The sequence below is a fragment of the Notolabrus celidotus genome, chromosome 6, assembly GCF_009762535.1.
Source record: "Notolabrus celidotus isolate fNotCel1 chromosome 6, fNotCel1.pri, whole genome shotgun sequence".
Classification (NCBI taxonomy): domain Eukaryota; kingdom Metazoa; phylum Chordata; class Actinopteri; order Labriformes; family Labridae; genus Notolabrus; species Notolabrus celidotus.
Genome location: NC_048277.1, coordinates 147,269 through 162,985, shown reverse-complemented (window position 1 = coordinate 162,985; position 15,717 = coordinate 147,269). Strand labels below are relative to the sequence as shown.

The window sequence follows — 15,717 nt, the reverse complement described above, 5'->3', positions numbered from 1 at the left end:
AATGCCTTTACTTTGTATTAATCGTCAATGGGTTTACTATAGAATGTGCCTAGTTTGGACTGAATCGGAGTATGCACCCTTGCACAGACCCATTTTGGAGCAATTTTGCATGTTCAAAGCTAGGTGGCGCTCTTCCTGTTGAGTTTGGAATATGGGTGCCACTGGCTTTTTTGTGCGTCCTGATGCCATAAATATGTGTACAATTTTTCATGCATGTAGCTCAAAAAACTCGAGGCGTAGGGTTTTATTTTTACCTCTAGGGGGCGCTACTGATAATTTTTTTGCGAGACCCATAAATTAGTAAAATTCCACCAGGCCCGATGAGTGTGCAAAAATACTCGCACTTTCATTAACGTTCAGGGGTCCAAAACTGCAATTTTCTATAATATGAAACCCTTAGGGTTACAATAGGGCCTTCGCCACCATCGATGCTCGGGCCCTAATTAATTGAGTGTTTCCTCATGATGTTACCTAGAGGAAGCATATATAAGGTGAAAAGAATTGGTCCTAGCACTGATCCTTGTGGAACTCCCTGACTAACCCTGGTCTGCACTGAGGACTTTTCATTAACGTGAACAAATTGAGATCGATCTGTTAGGTATGATTTAAACCAAGCTAAAGCAGTTCCTGTAATGACAATTAGTCGCTCTAATCTCTGTAACAGGATTTGATGGTCAATCGTATCGAATGCAGCGCTAAGATCTAATAAAACAAGTACGGAAAGAAGACCAATGTCTGAGGCCATTAGTAGATCATTGGTTACTTTTAACAGTGCAGTCTCTGTGCTATGGTGGGCTCTAAACCCCGACTGAAAGTCCTCAAACAAACTGTTGCTCTTAAGAAAGTCCCAGAGCTGAACTGACACCACTTTCTCCAGGATTTTAGAGATAAAGGGGAGGTTAGATATCGGCCTATAGTTAGATAAGGAGCCTGAATCAAGAGTGGGCTTTTTAAGGAGAGGTTTAATTACAGCTACTTTAAATGATTGAGGTACATAGCCTGTCAGTAAAGACATATTAATCATACTTAGTAAAGAACTGCTAACTAGTGGAATTACTTCTTTTAGCAGCTTAGTTGGGATTGGGTCTAAAAGACAGGTCGATGGTTTAGCTGAAGAAACTGTTGAAACCAGTTCAGGAAGGTCAATGGGTGAAAAACAGTCTAGGTATACATCTGGCTTTAACGCCGGCTTCAATGATCCCGCTGTTGGTAAAGGGTCCTACACTAGTTAAAGGTAAGAGGTTACTAATTTGATCTCTAATCTTTATATATCTCACCGTGTCATTCACTTTGCAGTTTCTCACCTTCATATCACTTTGATAACAAGTGAAGATGGTAAGTTTGAAATGTGTTGAATGAAATGACCTCTCTGTGGTGTCTTTTCTGAAAGTACATGAAACATGTGTGTTGATGCTTGAGCTGATATTAAGCTGAAACCTGGACACTGGACACTTTTTGCACCAAATGTAATATTTGAGTTTGGTTAAATTCTTCCTGTACACAGTTTTTCAGTGTTGAGAACTGAAACAATGATTGTAAGTAACTCTACTAAGGTTTCATTTTTCACACTTGCAGCTTACTCAGACACTGGGCTGTTAAAGTATATACATTTTATCATTATGATGTGCATCTATGTTTTGATGATTTGTGCAAATCTTTTGCTTGTTGTGGTAATCTTTATGAACAGAAGCTTACATGAACCTATGTACATATTTCTCTGCAGTCTGTTTGTGAATGAGCTGTTTGGTAGTACAGGGTTGTTTCCATTTCTCCTGGTTCAGATTCTCTCTGACATTCACACTGTTTCTGCTCCTTTTGGTTTCCTACAGATTTTCTGTTCTTACTCATACGTAACTGTTGAATTTACAAACTTAGCAGTAATATCCTATGACAGATATGTTGCTATATGTTATCCCCTTACAATATAATGTAAATATGACCTCTTTCAAGGTTACCATGCTCATTGCAGTGGTATGGTTACCTCCTTTTTTAGGGGTGTTTGTTACGACTGCTTTGACTGCCTCTTTACAGCTGTGTGGAAACATCATAAATAAAGTCTACTGTAACCACTACTCCATAATTAAACTGAGTTGCTATAACACCAAAACATACAATTATTATGAACTAATTGCTGCTACTTCAATAATTTGTGTTTCACTGTCCGTGACATTTTACACTTACATGAAGATTCTTCAAGTCTGTTATTCGGGTTCCAAACAGACCCGACAGAAAGCTGTCAGTACCTGCACACCTCACCTGGCCTCTCTGCTCAACTATTATTTTGGGGCTTTTTTTTCTATTACTAGAAAACAGATTTAATATGAACAGTGTACCGTACATGTTGCAAATATTACTATCATTGTGTTTTCTTGTTTGCTCGTCTATGGAGAATGTGTGCCAGTTGTTCATACCGGCTGCTCCACCTGTTTGATGTGCCAAACAGTCCTGCATTATGTTTCCATGCTGAACTACCCACTAACAGTTACCACCAGCACTCAGCAGATTGTAAATATTTCACACTCCAAGTGTGAACACTTTCCATGACGACATTTTACAGAAAGAGCAGATCTAGACCGGACTATTAAATCAAATAATCATTGTGCATCAATTCACTTTATTTATACAGCTTCAAATAGCATTTAGACATGCAGAACACTTTACCAAAACCTTACTGTGTTGAAATCCGAGCTGTTGGCTCAGGGCAAATGGAACTGTCAACACATTAAACACATACACAGTTCATCTAAATGAGACACACTAGGATTCAACAAGTGTTTACATTTGCTCTTCAAAAACCAGCTCAGCTGTTTGTGCTGTTATCAAGTGCATGTTTGATTTCTTGTATGACAGTACAGTGACCCTTAGACATCACGAAAACTGGACTCATTAAAAGGTATTCATAAATATTTGATCTCAACGATTGAGTTGGATAATCAGAGCTTTAGAAAAAAACAGGCTTTTACATATATTGAATATTTTGGACATTTTCAGGCCGTACATGACCGGGTTTAGTATCGGCTGACATGTAATAAGGTATAATGACAAAAATATAGACAGCAGACTTGGTACTCCGCTCATATTCAGCCTGCTCTGAATAACCTCGAAGCAAATTCCAAAAGCAAAGTTGAGCAGAGAGGCCAGGTGAGGTGTGCAGGTACTGACAGCTTTCTGTCTGGTCTGTTTGGAACCAGAGAAACACACTTTAAGAATCCTCATGTAAGTATATAAGATCAAAATCAGAGGAGCAATAACTGTCCATGCAGTAATAAAGAGCCCGTAAATGTTATTTATTGTGGTGTCAGAGCAGGCCAGTTTAACTATGGAGTAGTTATTACAGTAAACATTGTCAATAATGTTCCCACACAGCTGCAGAGTAGAACTCAAGGACACTGTGCAAACAACAGAAAGACAAGCAGCTAACCATGACACTGCAATAAGCATGGCAACCTTTTTAAATGTCATAAGAGAGTTATATTGCAGAGGATAACAGATGGCAAGATACCTGTCATAAGAAATGACGGCTAAAATATAAAACTCTATACCCAAATATGAGTACACACAGAAGATCTGCAGGAAACACAAAGGAACAGAAACAGTGTGACTGTCAGAGAGAATCTGAACCAAGAGGAGAGGGAAGAACCCCATACTACCAAACAGCTCATTAACAAACAGACTGCATGGAAATATATACATAGGTTCATGTAAGCTCCTGTTCTTACAGATAACAACAATGAGCAACAGGTTGGCACACAAAATTAACGTGTAGATAAACATTACAATCATGAAAAACAAGGGTTTTAAAACCCTGGTTTCAGAAAAGCCACCGAGCCTGAAATGAGAAAAATGTGTAAAATTGATCATGATTGATCACGACCCATTACCTCATTAACCATAAGCAGAGAACCTGCAGCAGGACCAGGCTGTATTGAGACGTTACACAGACTCAAGATACTTACAGAGCTGGCTCACTTTAATATTGTAAACCCTGTACCTTTAACTCCAATGGCATGGAGCTGTGCCCGTGCTTCCCCATGTTCACCTGTTTTCAGCTTCAGTAGAGCAGCTGCACATTAAGTGCAGGTGAGTTTACTTTGGATCACCTGGTTTGGTTGTGATTAAATACCTTCTAAGACAGTCACATGACTGGCCACAGGTCTGGAACAGCTGAGGGATTCAAAGTGATGACAATAACTCAGAAAACTGAAGATTGACCCCAGGACCTTTGTGGAAAAATACTTTAAGGGCCAAATATGATCAAGTAATCTAAAGATAGTGAAGCAGACATCTGAGGGAGTCTGGAAATATTTTATATTATACTCTTTTTCTTTTTGTGTGTGTTGATTTCAAGCTCAGCCTGCTGAGTTTACAGGGCAGGGGAGATTTATCTTTGCTCTTTTTGAACAGAAGAAAACCCAAAGGAAGAAATAATCCCAGGGATGTGTGTGAAATGAAGTTTACAGCTAATTCTAATAGTTTTTTATGTAAGTAAGTAAGGCTGTGAGTAGGACTGTCCCGATCTCAGAATTTCACCTGTGGAATATCATGGGCAAAAAAATGTGCCATATCAAATATGCGATCAAGTTTGCACGTGTTTTTATACACGCAAACCTTTAGTAGATCCGGCCCTAAGTTGGGCGGCTTTGGTGAAAGTTTGAGTGGATTTTGATCCAAAATGATGTGGCCATTGTCACATCTTCCATTTGTTTGTTTTTGAATTTTTGTTCTGTGAGCTTCATTTGTAAGCCTCAAAGGTTCCTGTCTGATCACAGGTTAAGTGTTACATTACCTCTTCTGGGTTGTTGTGTTTACCTACATTATTGTCTAACTCCAAACAGCAGAACTCATCTTTCACTTAGTGTTTACGCACTTTATGTGTGTGTGTGCGTGTGTGCGTGCGTGCGTGCGTGCGTGCGTGCGTGCGTGCGTGCGTGCGTGCGTGCGTGCGTGCGTGCGTGCGTGCGTGCGTGCGTGCGTGCGTGCGTGCGTGCATGTGTGTTGGTCTGAGGTGTGTGTGTGCTGGTCTGAGGTGTGCGTGCGTGCGTGCATGCGTGCGTGCGTGTGTGCGTGCGTGCGTGCGTGCGTGCGTGTTGGTCTGAGGTGTGTGTGTGCTGGTCTGAGGTGTGTGTGCTGGTCTGAGGTGTGTGTGCTGGTCTGAGGTATGTGTGCTGGTCTGAGGTGTGTGTGCTGGTCTGAGGTATGTGTGCTGGTCTGAGGTGTGTGTGCTGGTCTGAGGTGTTAGTGCTGGTCTGAGGTGTGTGTTTTGGTCTGAGGTGTGTGTGCTGGTCTGAGGTGGATGTGCTGGTCCGTGGGGAGGTCATTACAGTGTCTCTGAGGACCAGTGGATCCAGGGCTGAGGTCTGCATGCTGATTGGTCTCACTGGTTAACAACTCTGACAGTAATTTGCTTCAGGGGGAATTGGTGGAAACTGTGGCTGAAGTGAGGACACCTCAGGGACACACATGTTGACAGACTGGATTGACCTTTGACCCGGTAGAGTGACCTCACCTTGCCCAACAACAGCGACCTTTCTGGGTTTTCGTTAGTGTGTGAAATGTTTTTATTTCTGAGAATGACTTCAGAAGACTGCTTGGAGCCTGATTCTTGGTTTAGTTTGCTTTTTAAATTATGATCCTGTTAGTTTACTGTTTAAAGATATTGGATCATGAAACATGACTCATCGGTTCAGGATGAGTTCAAATTAAAGCACAACACATGCTGAGCACTTTGGATATTCCAGTCTATATGTAACATAGAACCTGCGAGCTGCTCCTCCCTGCCTGTAGCAATATGGGACAGCAGATTAACAGAAGTTGAAGGACCACTGGAACCTCTTTATTTACTCCTCAGACACCTTTGAAACTAGAAAGACCAATGAAAGCTCTGCACAGTTGCTGCATGTTTGGTCACTGAGCAGAAGGGAAAAATGCAGATGTAGAGAAAGAAACATTTTTTGCATTCAGTTGCTGTCTGGGGACAGAGCGTGCATCCCAGGCTCTTTCACCTTCTGCACCTACTGCGGAGGGACAGTCCCATCCACTCCGCCATCGTCGGCTCCCAGGGGATTTGTGAGACGTTGTTGTGGGTAGATGGATTGCTCGGGACAGCTAACCGTCAAGGTTGGGGCTACATAGTGTCCAAGTATGTGGGCATGTTTGGACAGCCGTCTGGAATTATGGGACAAGCAACTCGTGAAATGAGAGAACTTTGAACCTGGTGCTGTGGTGGGGATTTACAGTCCTGAATGGAAAAAGATTCTCCCCCAAAGTTGACAAGTCACAGGAGTGGGCCCTGTACAGTCCTAGAGAGACTGTCAGATGTGGTGTATCAGGTCAAGCTTGTGAAACAGAACCAGCTGGCGATACTCCAACGTGACTGTCTTTGGAATTATGGGACAGGTAACTTGTGAAATGTATCTGTAAATCCCTGCACAGTTATCAAGATGTTATGTTACACTATGTGTTCTGTTGATGTTGTGTCAGGCACACAGTCAGCACATGCCGTTATTAAGTGGAGGAAGGTTGAACCATGAGTGACAGTTATACTGTTGTGTCTTAAACAGATAAAAGTAGGATTTCATATTCCTCAGTTGAAAGACGACAGTGCTGCGAGTTCTCAACATGGTTTCTTTATTGAACTCTGACTCTGACAGGGGCAAATCAACGTGGCTCAGCAGAGCTCTCACAATACAGCGTCGCCCTCTAGCAGCGTTGACATGAAACAACATGGTGATTCCACACAGCACCTAAATGAGCACACACAACTTCTGCTTACTGTGCTTATCCTTTTTAAACACCACATATACGTCTATGTAGAATGTGTTCCAGTTGTTTATAACGGCTGCTCCATCTGTTCGATGAAGAGCCTGTGGATGAGCCAGAGTCCTGTTTTAGGTTTCTGTGCTGAACTACCCACTAACAGTTACAATAGTGCTGGGCCTGATCTACTAAGATCCCAAATAACGAGCGCTAATTTGTGTGTGCAAATAATAATTTTGCACGTGTTATTTCTGGGCGTGTTGCGGGTGATCCACTATGACTGCGTGCGCAAATGATAACAAGTGCAAAAGTGGTGAGGACCGCCCTATTTTACGAGGATTTTGCGTGTGCTATCGGCTGTCACCATGGAGAGTTTGAGAGAGCAGAGTGGTCTTAAGCGATAAATGAAGTTTGAAGTCATGGAGTTGGAGATCTTTGTGGAGGAGGGAAATAAACATATCGGTGAACTCCAGCAGAGACATCTCAGCGTTAGAGACACGATTTGGGAGGCCATCTGTGAAAAGGTGAATGATGTGAGAAAAAACAGAAGATCTGCTGATGAAATAAACGCATCTACTCTACTACAAAACGCAATCAGTGTTTTGATGGAGTATAGAGAGCAATTTGATGAGGCTAAGTCTGCCACTCTTGCTCCAGCTACTCAATTGGGAAGTCAATCTCAGTTTTGAAACAACCAGGGCCAGAAAAGTTAGGTGTCACTTTGATGAACATCTCACTGTCCCAGAGAGCAACTTTCAAGTGAACGTTTTTAATGCGTGATATCATCATCCAGCAACTGTCCCAGATATTTAAGAGATGAGGAGTTACACCAAGCTGCCTGGCGGCTTAGTGAGCGCTAGTTCTCCAAGTTAAAACGAACTAAAAACCCCTTGAGGAGCATGACGGGACAGGAGAGATTGAAAGGACATGTCATGATATCTATTGAGAATGACAGATCAAAGAAAATGGACATACAGTGCATCGTGGACAAGTCCGCGGAGCTTAAGGCTCGTCCAAACAGTGGTGAGTAGTCCGAGTACTTCATATTGATTTTTTGTTTGTATGTGAACATGTGAGCCACTGTGCCAATTTGACTAAACTGTATAGCTGTTGATACAGTGGTGTACTGTGCTCTCATTAGTTGGAACAGTTAAAGTGGGTGTCAGAATGATGCGGTCGCTGTCCGTGGTGCTGAACTGCTTTGAATTTGTGTTGTTTTATTATTATTATCATTATTTTGTTCTCTTGGTTTGATTGACTAAAAACTGTAGTAATGCTTGTAAGCCCCACTGTTGTGGGCATGTTGTAAAGCGATGTTATGATGAGCTTTACAGTAACCGCAGCCATTTGTGTGGAAAGCTGTGCCAGTTTGCACCTGTCTTTCAAACGTGCTAAATATAGACACAAAAACACCGTCCGCTATCTGTTTCAGGTTTGATAAATCACATTGCGTGTGCTAAATGATTACATTTGCATCTCCTCCTCCCAGTATTTTGCGCGTTCTGATAATCTGCATGTAATCTGCATATGCATGAAGGCAAAGACGCTAAATGGATAGCGAGTGCTATTTTGCTCATTTGACAGACGCAATCCTCGGCGCACCCGGTTAGTACATCTGCTTTGCGCGCGCTATAAAGTTTGCACGTGTTTTTATAAATGCAAACCTTTAGTAGATCGGGCCCTTAATGTACAGATAGGTTTTTTTAAAGTCATGCGGCAGTGGAACTATTGTTTAGAACACTGAAACCTCCTCATCTCTCGCAGTTGACAGATTAATTTTTTTCAGTCTACAATTTAAAGTTTCACCGCCCACCACACTGCCTCCCCCTGCCTCCCCTTGCCTCAACGCTCTGCCACTGTCTCAGTTCTTCCCTGTATCCCCGACGAAACGGTTCACCATCAACGCAGGTGTTAAAAATTCAACCAGTATTCTTGACCCCATTACCCTCATTCTCAAGAAACCTTGACTCAGCCCTGATAGTATGTGTAATTTCCAGCCCATCTCCAACCTCCTATTTCAATCCAAAATCCTGGAACATGCTGTTGCCTCTCAAGTCAAGTCACACCTCACCAATAACACCCTATAACACCAATAACACCAGTTCAAACTGGTTTCTGTTCCCAACACAGCATAGAAACAGCGCTCCTCAATATCACCAATCATCTCCTCTCCTCGGACTCTGGCACCCTCAACATCCTCATCCTCTTCGATCTCTCTGCGGCCTTCCACACCATACACCACACTATTCTTCTCTCCCACCTAGAAGAGACACTCAACCCTGGCACTGCTCTCTCTGGGTTAAAATCCAACCTCACGACCTACAACAACTCATTCACATTAACAACTGCTCCTCGTCCAGAGCACCTCTGTCTCAAGGCTTCCCCTAAGGCCTGGTCCCTTCCTGTCCATCAAATGCTTGCTCCCCCTGGGCAACATCATCCATCAGCATGGTCTCTGTTGTCATTATTCCACGACGACATCCAGCTTCATTACCATTAATTCCATCACCACAGAAACCCACTCCACGCTAACAAACTGCCTCATCAAAATAAAGAACAACTATTTTTAAACTATGACAAGTCTGACCTTATTAGCCCAAGTCCCTCACATATTCCACCCCACGCCTTCATCACATCCTGCCTTGATTACTGCCCTAGCATCCTCTACATCAAATCATCCAAAGTCCTCTGTAAACTTCAATACATCCAGAACTCTGCTGCAGGCCTCCTCACCCGCATGTGACCACCCCTGTCCTGCAACACCTCCATTGGCTCCCTGCACCTTACTGCTTCCACTGTAAAATCCTGCTCCTTACCAACAAGACCCCCCACCACCAGGCCCCTTCCTACCTCACTGACCTCCTCCACCATCACACTCCCTCCCTCAATCTCTGCTCTTCAGACACCAACCTCCTTCCTCCACCTCTCTGACCCAGGCACTGAACCTGGAGGAACAGAGCCTTCTCTGAATTCACCTCCTCACTCTCCACACATATTCAGATGTGCACTGGGGCGCTGTTGGCCTAGTAGTCTAAGCGCCCCACATATTGAGGCTGTAGTCCTCATTGCAGAGTTCCCCTGTTTGACTCCCGACCGGCCGACCATTTACTGCATGTGTTCCCCCGCTCTCTACTCCCCACATTTCCTGTCTCTCTTCAGCTTCCTGTCAATAAAGGCGAAAAAGAACACCACTGACCCTTCCACATTCAACTCACTGCTAATAACTCACTGTTAATAACTAATTGTTAATAACTCACTGTTCATAACTCACTGTTCATAACTCACTGTTAATAACTCACTGTTAATAACTCACTGTGCATGACTCTGTGTATAACTCACTGTTCACAACTCACTGTTCACAACTCACTGTTCACAACTCACTGTTCAAAACTCACTGTTCACGACTCACTGTTCATAACTCACTGTTCATAACTCACTGCTCATAACTCACTGTTCATAACTCACTGTTCATAACTCACTGCTCATAACTCACTGTTCATAACTCACTGTTCATAATTAAATGTTCATAACTCACTGTTCATAACTCACTGTTCATAATTAAATGTTCACAACTCACTGTTCATGACTCACTGTTCATAACTCAATGTTACTAACTCACTGTTCATACCTCACTGTTCATGACTCACTGTTCAATACTCACTATTCATTTCTCACTGTTCATTACTCACTGTATATAACTCACTGTTCATAACTCACTGTTCATAACTCACTGTTCATAATTCACTGTTAATAACTCACTGTTCATAACTCACTGTTAACAACTCACTGTTCATGACCGACTGTTCATGACTCACTGTTCATGACTCACTGTTAATAACTCACTGTTAATAACCCACTGTTCACAACTCACTGTTCATAACTGACTGTTCATGACTCACTGTTCATAACTCACTGTTCATGACTCACTGTTCATGACTCACTATTCATGACTGACTGTTCCTGACTCACTGTTCATAACTCACTGTTAATAACTCGCTGTTCACAACTGACTGTTCATAACTCACTGTTCATAACTCACTGTTAATGACTCACTGTTAATGACTCACTGTTCACAACTCACTGTTCATAACTCACTGTTGATCACTTTGTGATTGACTTTGTTATTTTTTCGTTAGATTTGTGTGTATTTTTATATTTCCTTTGTATTTATATTTTTTAGTTTTAACTATTGTTTGGTGTCTTTGAGTTATTGAAAAATGGTTTGTAAAATCAATATGTAACTATTTTTTTTTTACAGTTGGGGCTATCAACACCCATAAACAATGAGGTGCAGTTGCCACCAGCTCTCAGCAGATAGTAAATATTTCCCACTCTAAGTGAGCATGGCTGTTAGCACCAGTGTTAGTAAATTAGGTGTGATTTGCAATAAGACTTGCTTGCATAGAAAAGGGTCTGTTTTGCTCCAAATAAATGCACAGTGGATAATATAAATATATGCACACAGCACTGGCGTAAAGAGACACTATACGCTCAGCTGAGCAGTTTATTGAGCATTGAACAGCTGAGGTCTTTTAGTCTCATTTGCACAGATTTAGCAGCTGCAAAAGATGCACAATATCCTAATGAATCAACACTGTAAGAAATCTCTCTGTGGGGCAAGCAGTGATCTGGCTCTGACTGAAACAGCTTATCTGATGTTGGTAGCAAATGTGCATACTGTGAAGTTTTTAAGACATGCAGAACACTTTACCAAAACCTTACTGTGTTGAAATCAGAGCTGTTGGCTCAGGGCAAATGGAACTGTCAACACATTAAACACATACACAGTTCATCTAAATGAGACACACTAGGATTCAACAAGTGTTTACATTTGCTCTTCAGAAACCAGCTCAGCTGTTTGTGCTGTTATCAAGTGCATGTTGGATTTCTTGTATGACAGTACAGTGACCCTTAGACATCAAGAAAACTGGACTCATTAAAAGGTATTCATAAATATTTGATCTCAACAATTGAGTTGGATAATCAGAGCTTTAGAACAAAACAGGCTTTTACATATATTGAGAATTTTGGACATTTTCAGGCCGTACATGACCGGGTTTAGGATCGGCTGACATGTAATAAGGTATAAGGATAAAAATATGGACAGCAGAATCGGTACACCACTCAAATTCAACCTGCTCTGAATAGTCTCGAAGCAAATTCCAAAAGCAAAGTTGAGCATAGAGGCCAGGTGAGGTGTGCAGGTACTGACAGCTTTCTGTCTGGTCTGTTTGGAACCAGAGAAACACACTTTAAGAATCCTCATGTAAGTATATAAGATCCAAATCAGAGGAAGAATAACTGAGATTATGAGCAAAACTAGGCCGTAAATGTTATTTATTGTGGTGTCAGAGCAGGCCAGTTTAACTATGGAGTAGTTATTACAGTAAATATTGTCAATAATGTTCCCACACAGCTGCAGAGTAGAACTCAAGGACACTGTGCAAACAACAGAAAGACAAGCTGTTAACCATGACACTGCAATAAGCACAGCAGCCTTTTTAAATGTCATAAGAGAGTTATATTGCAGAGGATAACAGATGGCAAGACATCTGTCATAAGAAATGACGGCTAAAATATAAAACTCTACACTAACATATGAGTACACACAGAAGCTCTGCAGGAAACACAAAGGAACAGAAACAGTGTGACTGTCAGAGAGAATCTGAACCAAGAGGAGAGGAAGGGACCCCGTACTACCAAACAGCTCATTAATAAACAGACTGCATGGAAATATATACATAGGTTCATGTAAGCTCCTGTTCTTACAGATAACAACAATGAGCAACAGGTTGGCACACAGAATTAACGTGTAGATAAACATTACAATCATGAAAAACAAGTGTTTTAAAACCCTGGTTTCAGAAAAGCCACCGAGCCTGAAATGAGAAAAATGTGTAAAATTGCTCATGATTGATCACGACCCATTACCTCATTAACCATAAGCAGAGGACCTGCAGCAGGACCAGGTTGTATGGAGACGTTACACTGGCTCAAGATACTTACAGAGCTGGCTCACTTTAATATTGTAAACCCTGTACCTTTAACTCCAATGGCATGGAGCTGTGCCCGTGCTTCCCCATGTTCACCTGTTTTCAGCTTCAGTAGAGCAGCTGCACATTAAGTGCAGGTGAGTTTACTTTGGATCACCTGATTTGGTTGTGATTAAATACCTTCTAAGACAGTCACATGACTGGCCACAGGTCTGGAACAGCTGAGGGACTCAAAGTGATGACAATAACTCAGAAAACTGAAGATTGACCCCAGGACCTTTGTGGAAAAATACTTTAAGGGCCAAATATGATCAAGTAATCTTAAAATAGCATCAAGGTCGTAGTTATTATCCACCGTCTGGGTATTAAATCTGGACACAAGCATCATGGTAGACTTAGAAACAAACTGAAGAAGTAGAGAGCGGTTTAAGGGAAGTGACGTGATGCTGGGAACAGCACCAGATACACCACACCACCAGGAGAAGTGCCCCTCAGTATGACCGCAGCAGAGGTGAGGAGGACCCTGCAGAGGATTAACCCCCCTAAAGCTGCAGGCCCTGACAAAAGCCACAGTACAGAGAGACTATGCACACTAGCTCACTGGACATTTTGAATGACTTATGGCCAATAGCCCTCACCCCAATAGTCATGAAGTGCTTCCAGAGACTGGTAAGGATCACACTGAGAGCTCCTTCAATGTCCCTGTGGACCTGTACCAGTATGCTACCAGGAAAACAGTTCCATTGATGATTCCATCTCACCTGGAGAGCAAGGATGCTTATGTTCAATTGCTCTTCCTGGACTTCACTTCCTCCTTCAATGCTATCATCGGTCAAACCCAGGTGTAAAAACTTGGAACAACCAGACTGAGCCCCTCCATAGGTAACCGGGTCCTGGACTTTCTACCAAAATCCCTGACAAATCTTCTCCCCCCTGTTACACTCAGCACTGGCTCCCCCAGGGCTGCTTGCTGAGCCCCTCCAGCTGATGAACGACTGCTCAGCAAAATACCCAAGCTGTCATATTGTGAAATTTGTGGATGACACAGCAGTACTGAGACATGACACCAGCAATGATGAGTCCCAGTACAGACAGGAGGGGGAACACCTGGTGGGTTGGTGCAGGGAAAACAAGTTCTGCATCATGAAAAAACTAAGGAGATAATCGTGGATTTCAGGAAGGGCAGACATGCCCCCCCGTTCCCTGGACATCTGTGGAAGTGGTCTCCAGGCAGGTACCTGGGCATTCACATCTTTGAGGACCTCAAGTGAAGCATGAGCACTTCAATGATATATCTTTTGGTTATTTCGCTTTTGTTGGATAGAACAGCTGAAGAGAGTGGGGGAAGACATGCAGCACATGGTCGAGGCCGGGAGTCGAACCTGAGAACCTGCGACCCCAGCGACGAGGACTAAAGCCTCTGTATATGAGGCGGGCGCTTAGACAGTGAGGCCAATGGCGCCCCAGGCAAGTACATTACCCGCCTGGTAAACCGGCGCCTCTACTTTCTGAGGAAGCTGAGGCGTGCAGTACTTGGGAGCTCAGTCCTGAACTCGTTCCACAGATGTGTGGTGGAGAGGGCCCTGTGCTCCTGTGTGGCGTGGCAGCTGGTCTGCTGTAGAGAAGAAGGCCCTGCAGAAGGTGGTGACAGCTGCATAGAGGATTTAGGGGAGCGGCCTACCATCCACCAAAGGGGCAGTGGACAGTCATTTTTGCTCTTTTAAACAGAAGAAAACCTTTCCTCCCCTGTATTGTTAGACAAAACACAGCACAGGACACGTGGACACACCTCTCCCCTCTCTCTCTGTTTATCGTCTCCTCTCAGGTTGGCTCTTCTGTCTGTTGTGCCCTGACCTGTTGGACACACTGAGGAATCAGCTTTGATGTGAGTTACTGTTTAATTTCATCAGGCTGGAATCAGTCTGGATGTTTGGAGGATAGCACAATGATGAGAAACAAAACTATCCCATAATGATCTTATAATGCGTCAAAGCTGAAGCTCCTTCAAACTGTGAAACTAAATATTGGCTTTATGAGGAAACAAAACATCACGAGGAGAAAAGATAGAGGAGGATGTTGTGACATTGACTTGTTTGCACACCAGTAAACAAACAGGTCACCTGATCCAGGTGCAGCCACTGTTGGCATTTGATTGACTGTGTGCCACGGTCATGGGGGGGCGTGTCGTCACTGCACTGTGTGAGGTGTATAAGAGTGACTGCAGGCTGAGCTCCTGTCGGCTGCTCGCTTGGCGGCTCGTCTCTCTGTGATGATGTGATGTTGTGACTTCCTGTTAGCTCTGATTAATTCGTTCATGTGTGTTTGCTTGAAGTGTAGCTCAACTAGTCGGGGTCAAGCTGCAGAACTGTGTCCCTGAGTCACTGAGCTGAGGTCGGTCTGACCTTTAAACCACTCTGAATCTGCTCCTCTCTCTGCTTCTTCATGTGGAGGATTATTTAACCTCAGGCTGTTTCTCAGGTTTTAACAGGTTGCACATGATGATAAATATTTCTGTTGTATCATGTTGTACATTTTCTGCAGCAGCTCACGAGGACAGACTGTCTCTGGGGATTTCATCTGTTTGTCACAGGCTGTAATGAGTCAAACACAGAGCTCAGTATTTCTGTGCTGGTGACAAACAGCTGAGCCTGATGCAGTTTGATCATCTTTGCTGAGAGCAGCTGATGATTCAGATTTTCTGCTTTGAGAAAAATCTAAGTTTGATGATCTCATAACTAAAAGAGTTCATCATCATCAGAAATGAGTCCCTGAAAGGGTTCAAACGTGGTCAACATAAGAGTCTGAATATTTCTTTGCAAAGAGGTGAAACTGTTTATTCTGAAGGTGAAGAGATTCATCCTGTTGTTTGAGTTTTCATTTGTTCTCTTGGTGGAAGCTGGTGGCATATGACAGACTTATTTCTCTGGGTGTGAATCTGTGGACAGAGAGTTTGCTTCCAGTCGGGTCT

At 43.0% G+C, this 15,717-nt stretch overlaps 2 protein-coding genes across 2 annotated transcripts; both read right to left on the bottom strand.

Annotated features, from left to right (window-relative positions):
* Nucleotides 1-2,913: 2,913 nt before the first annotated feature.
* LOC117815007 (olfactory receptor 6N1-like) lies at nucleotides 2,914-3,861 on the bottom strand. Its single transcript, XM_034686629.1, has one exon. It carries the CDS (start codon nucleotides 3,859-3,861, stop codon nucleotides 2,914-2,916), a length of 948 nt encoding a protein of 315 aa, XP_034542520.1.
* A 7,858-nt stretch (nucleotides 3,862-11,719) lies between these two features.
* LOC117813866 (olfactory receptor 11A1-like) lies at nucleotides 11,720-12,667 on the bottom strand. Its single transcript, XM_034684916.1, has one exon. It carries the CDS (start codon nucleotides 12,665-12,667, stop codon nucleotides 11,720-11,722), a length of 948 nt encoding a protein of 315 aa, XP_034540807.1.
* Nucleotides 12,668-15,717: the final 3,050 nt, after the last annotated feature.

Bases quoted from the DNA above. Each gene is read 5' to 3' on its own strand.
- LOC117813866 (XM_034684916.1), bottom strand. From the start codon at position 12,667: ATGAGCAATTTTACACATTTTTCTCATTTCAGGCTCGGTGGCTTTTCT.
- LOC117815007 (XM_034686629.1), bottom strand. From the start codon at position 3,861: ATGATCAATTTTACACATTTTTCTCATTTCAGGCTCGGTGGCTTTTCT.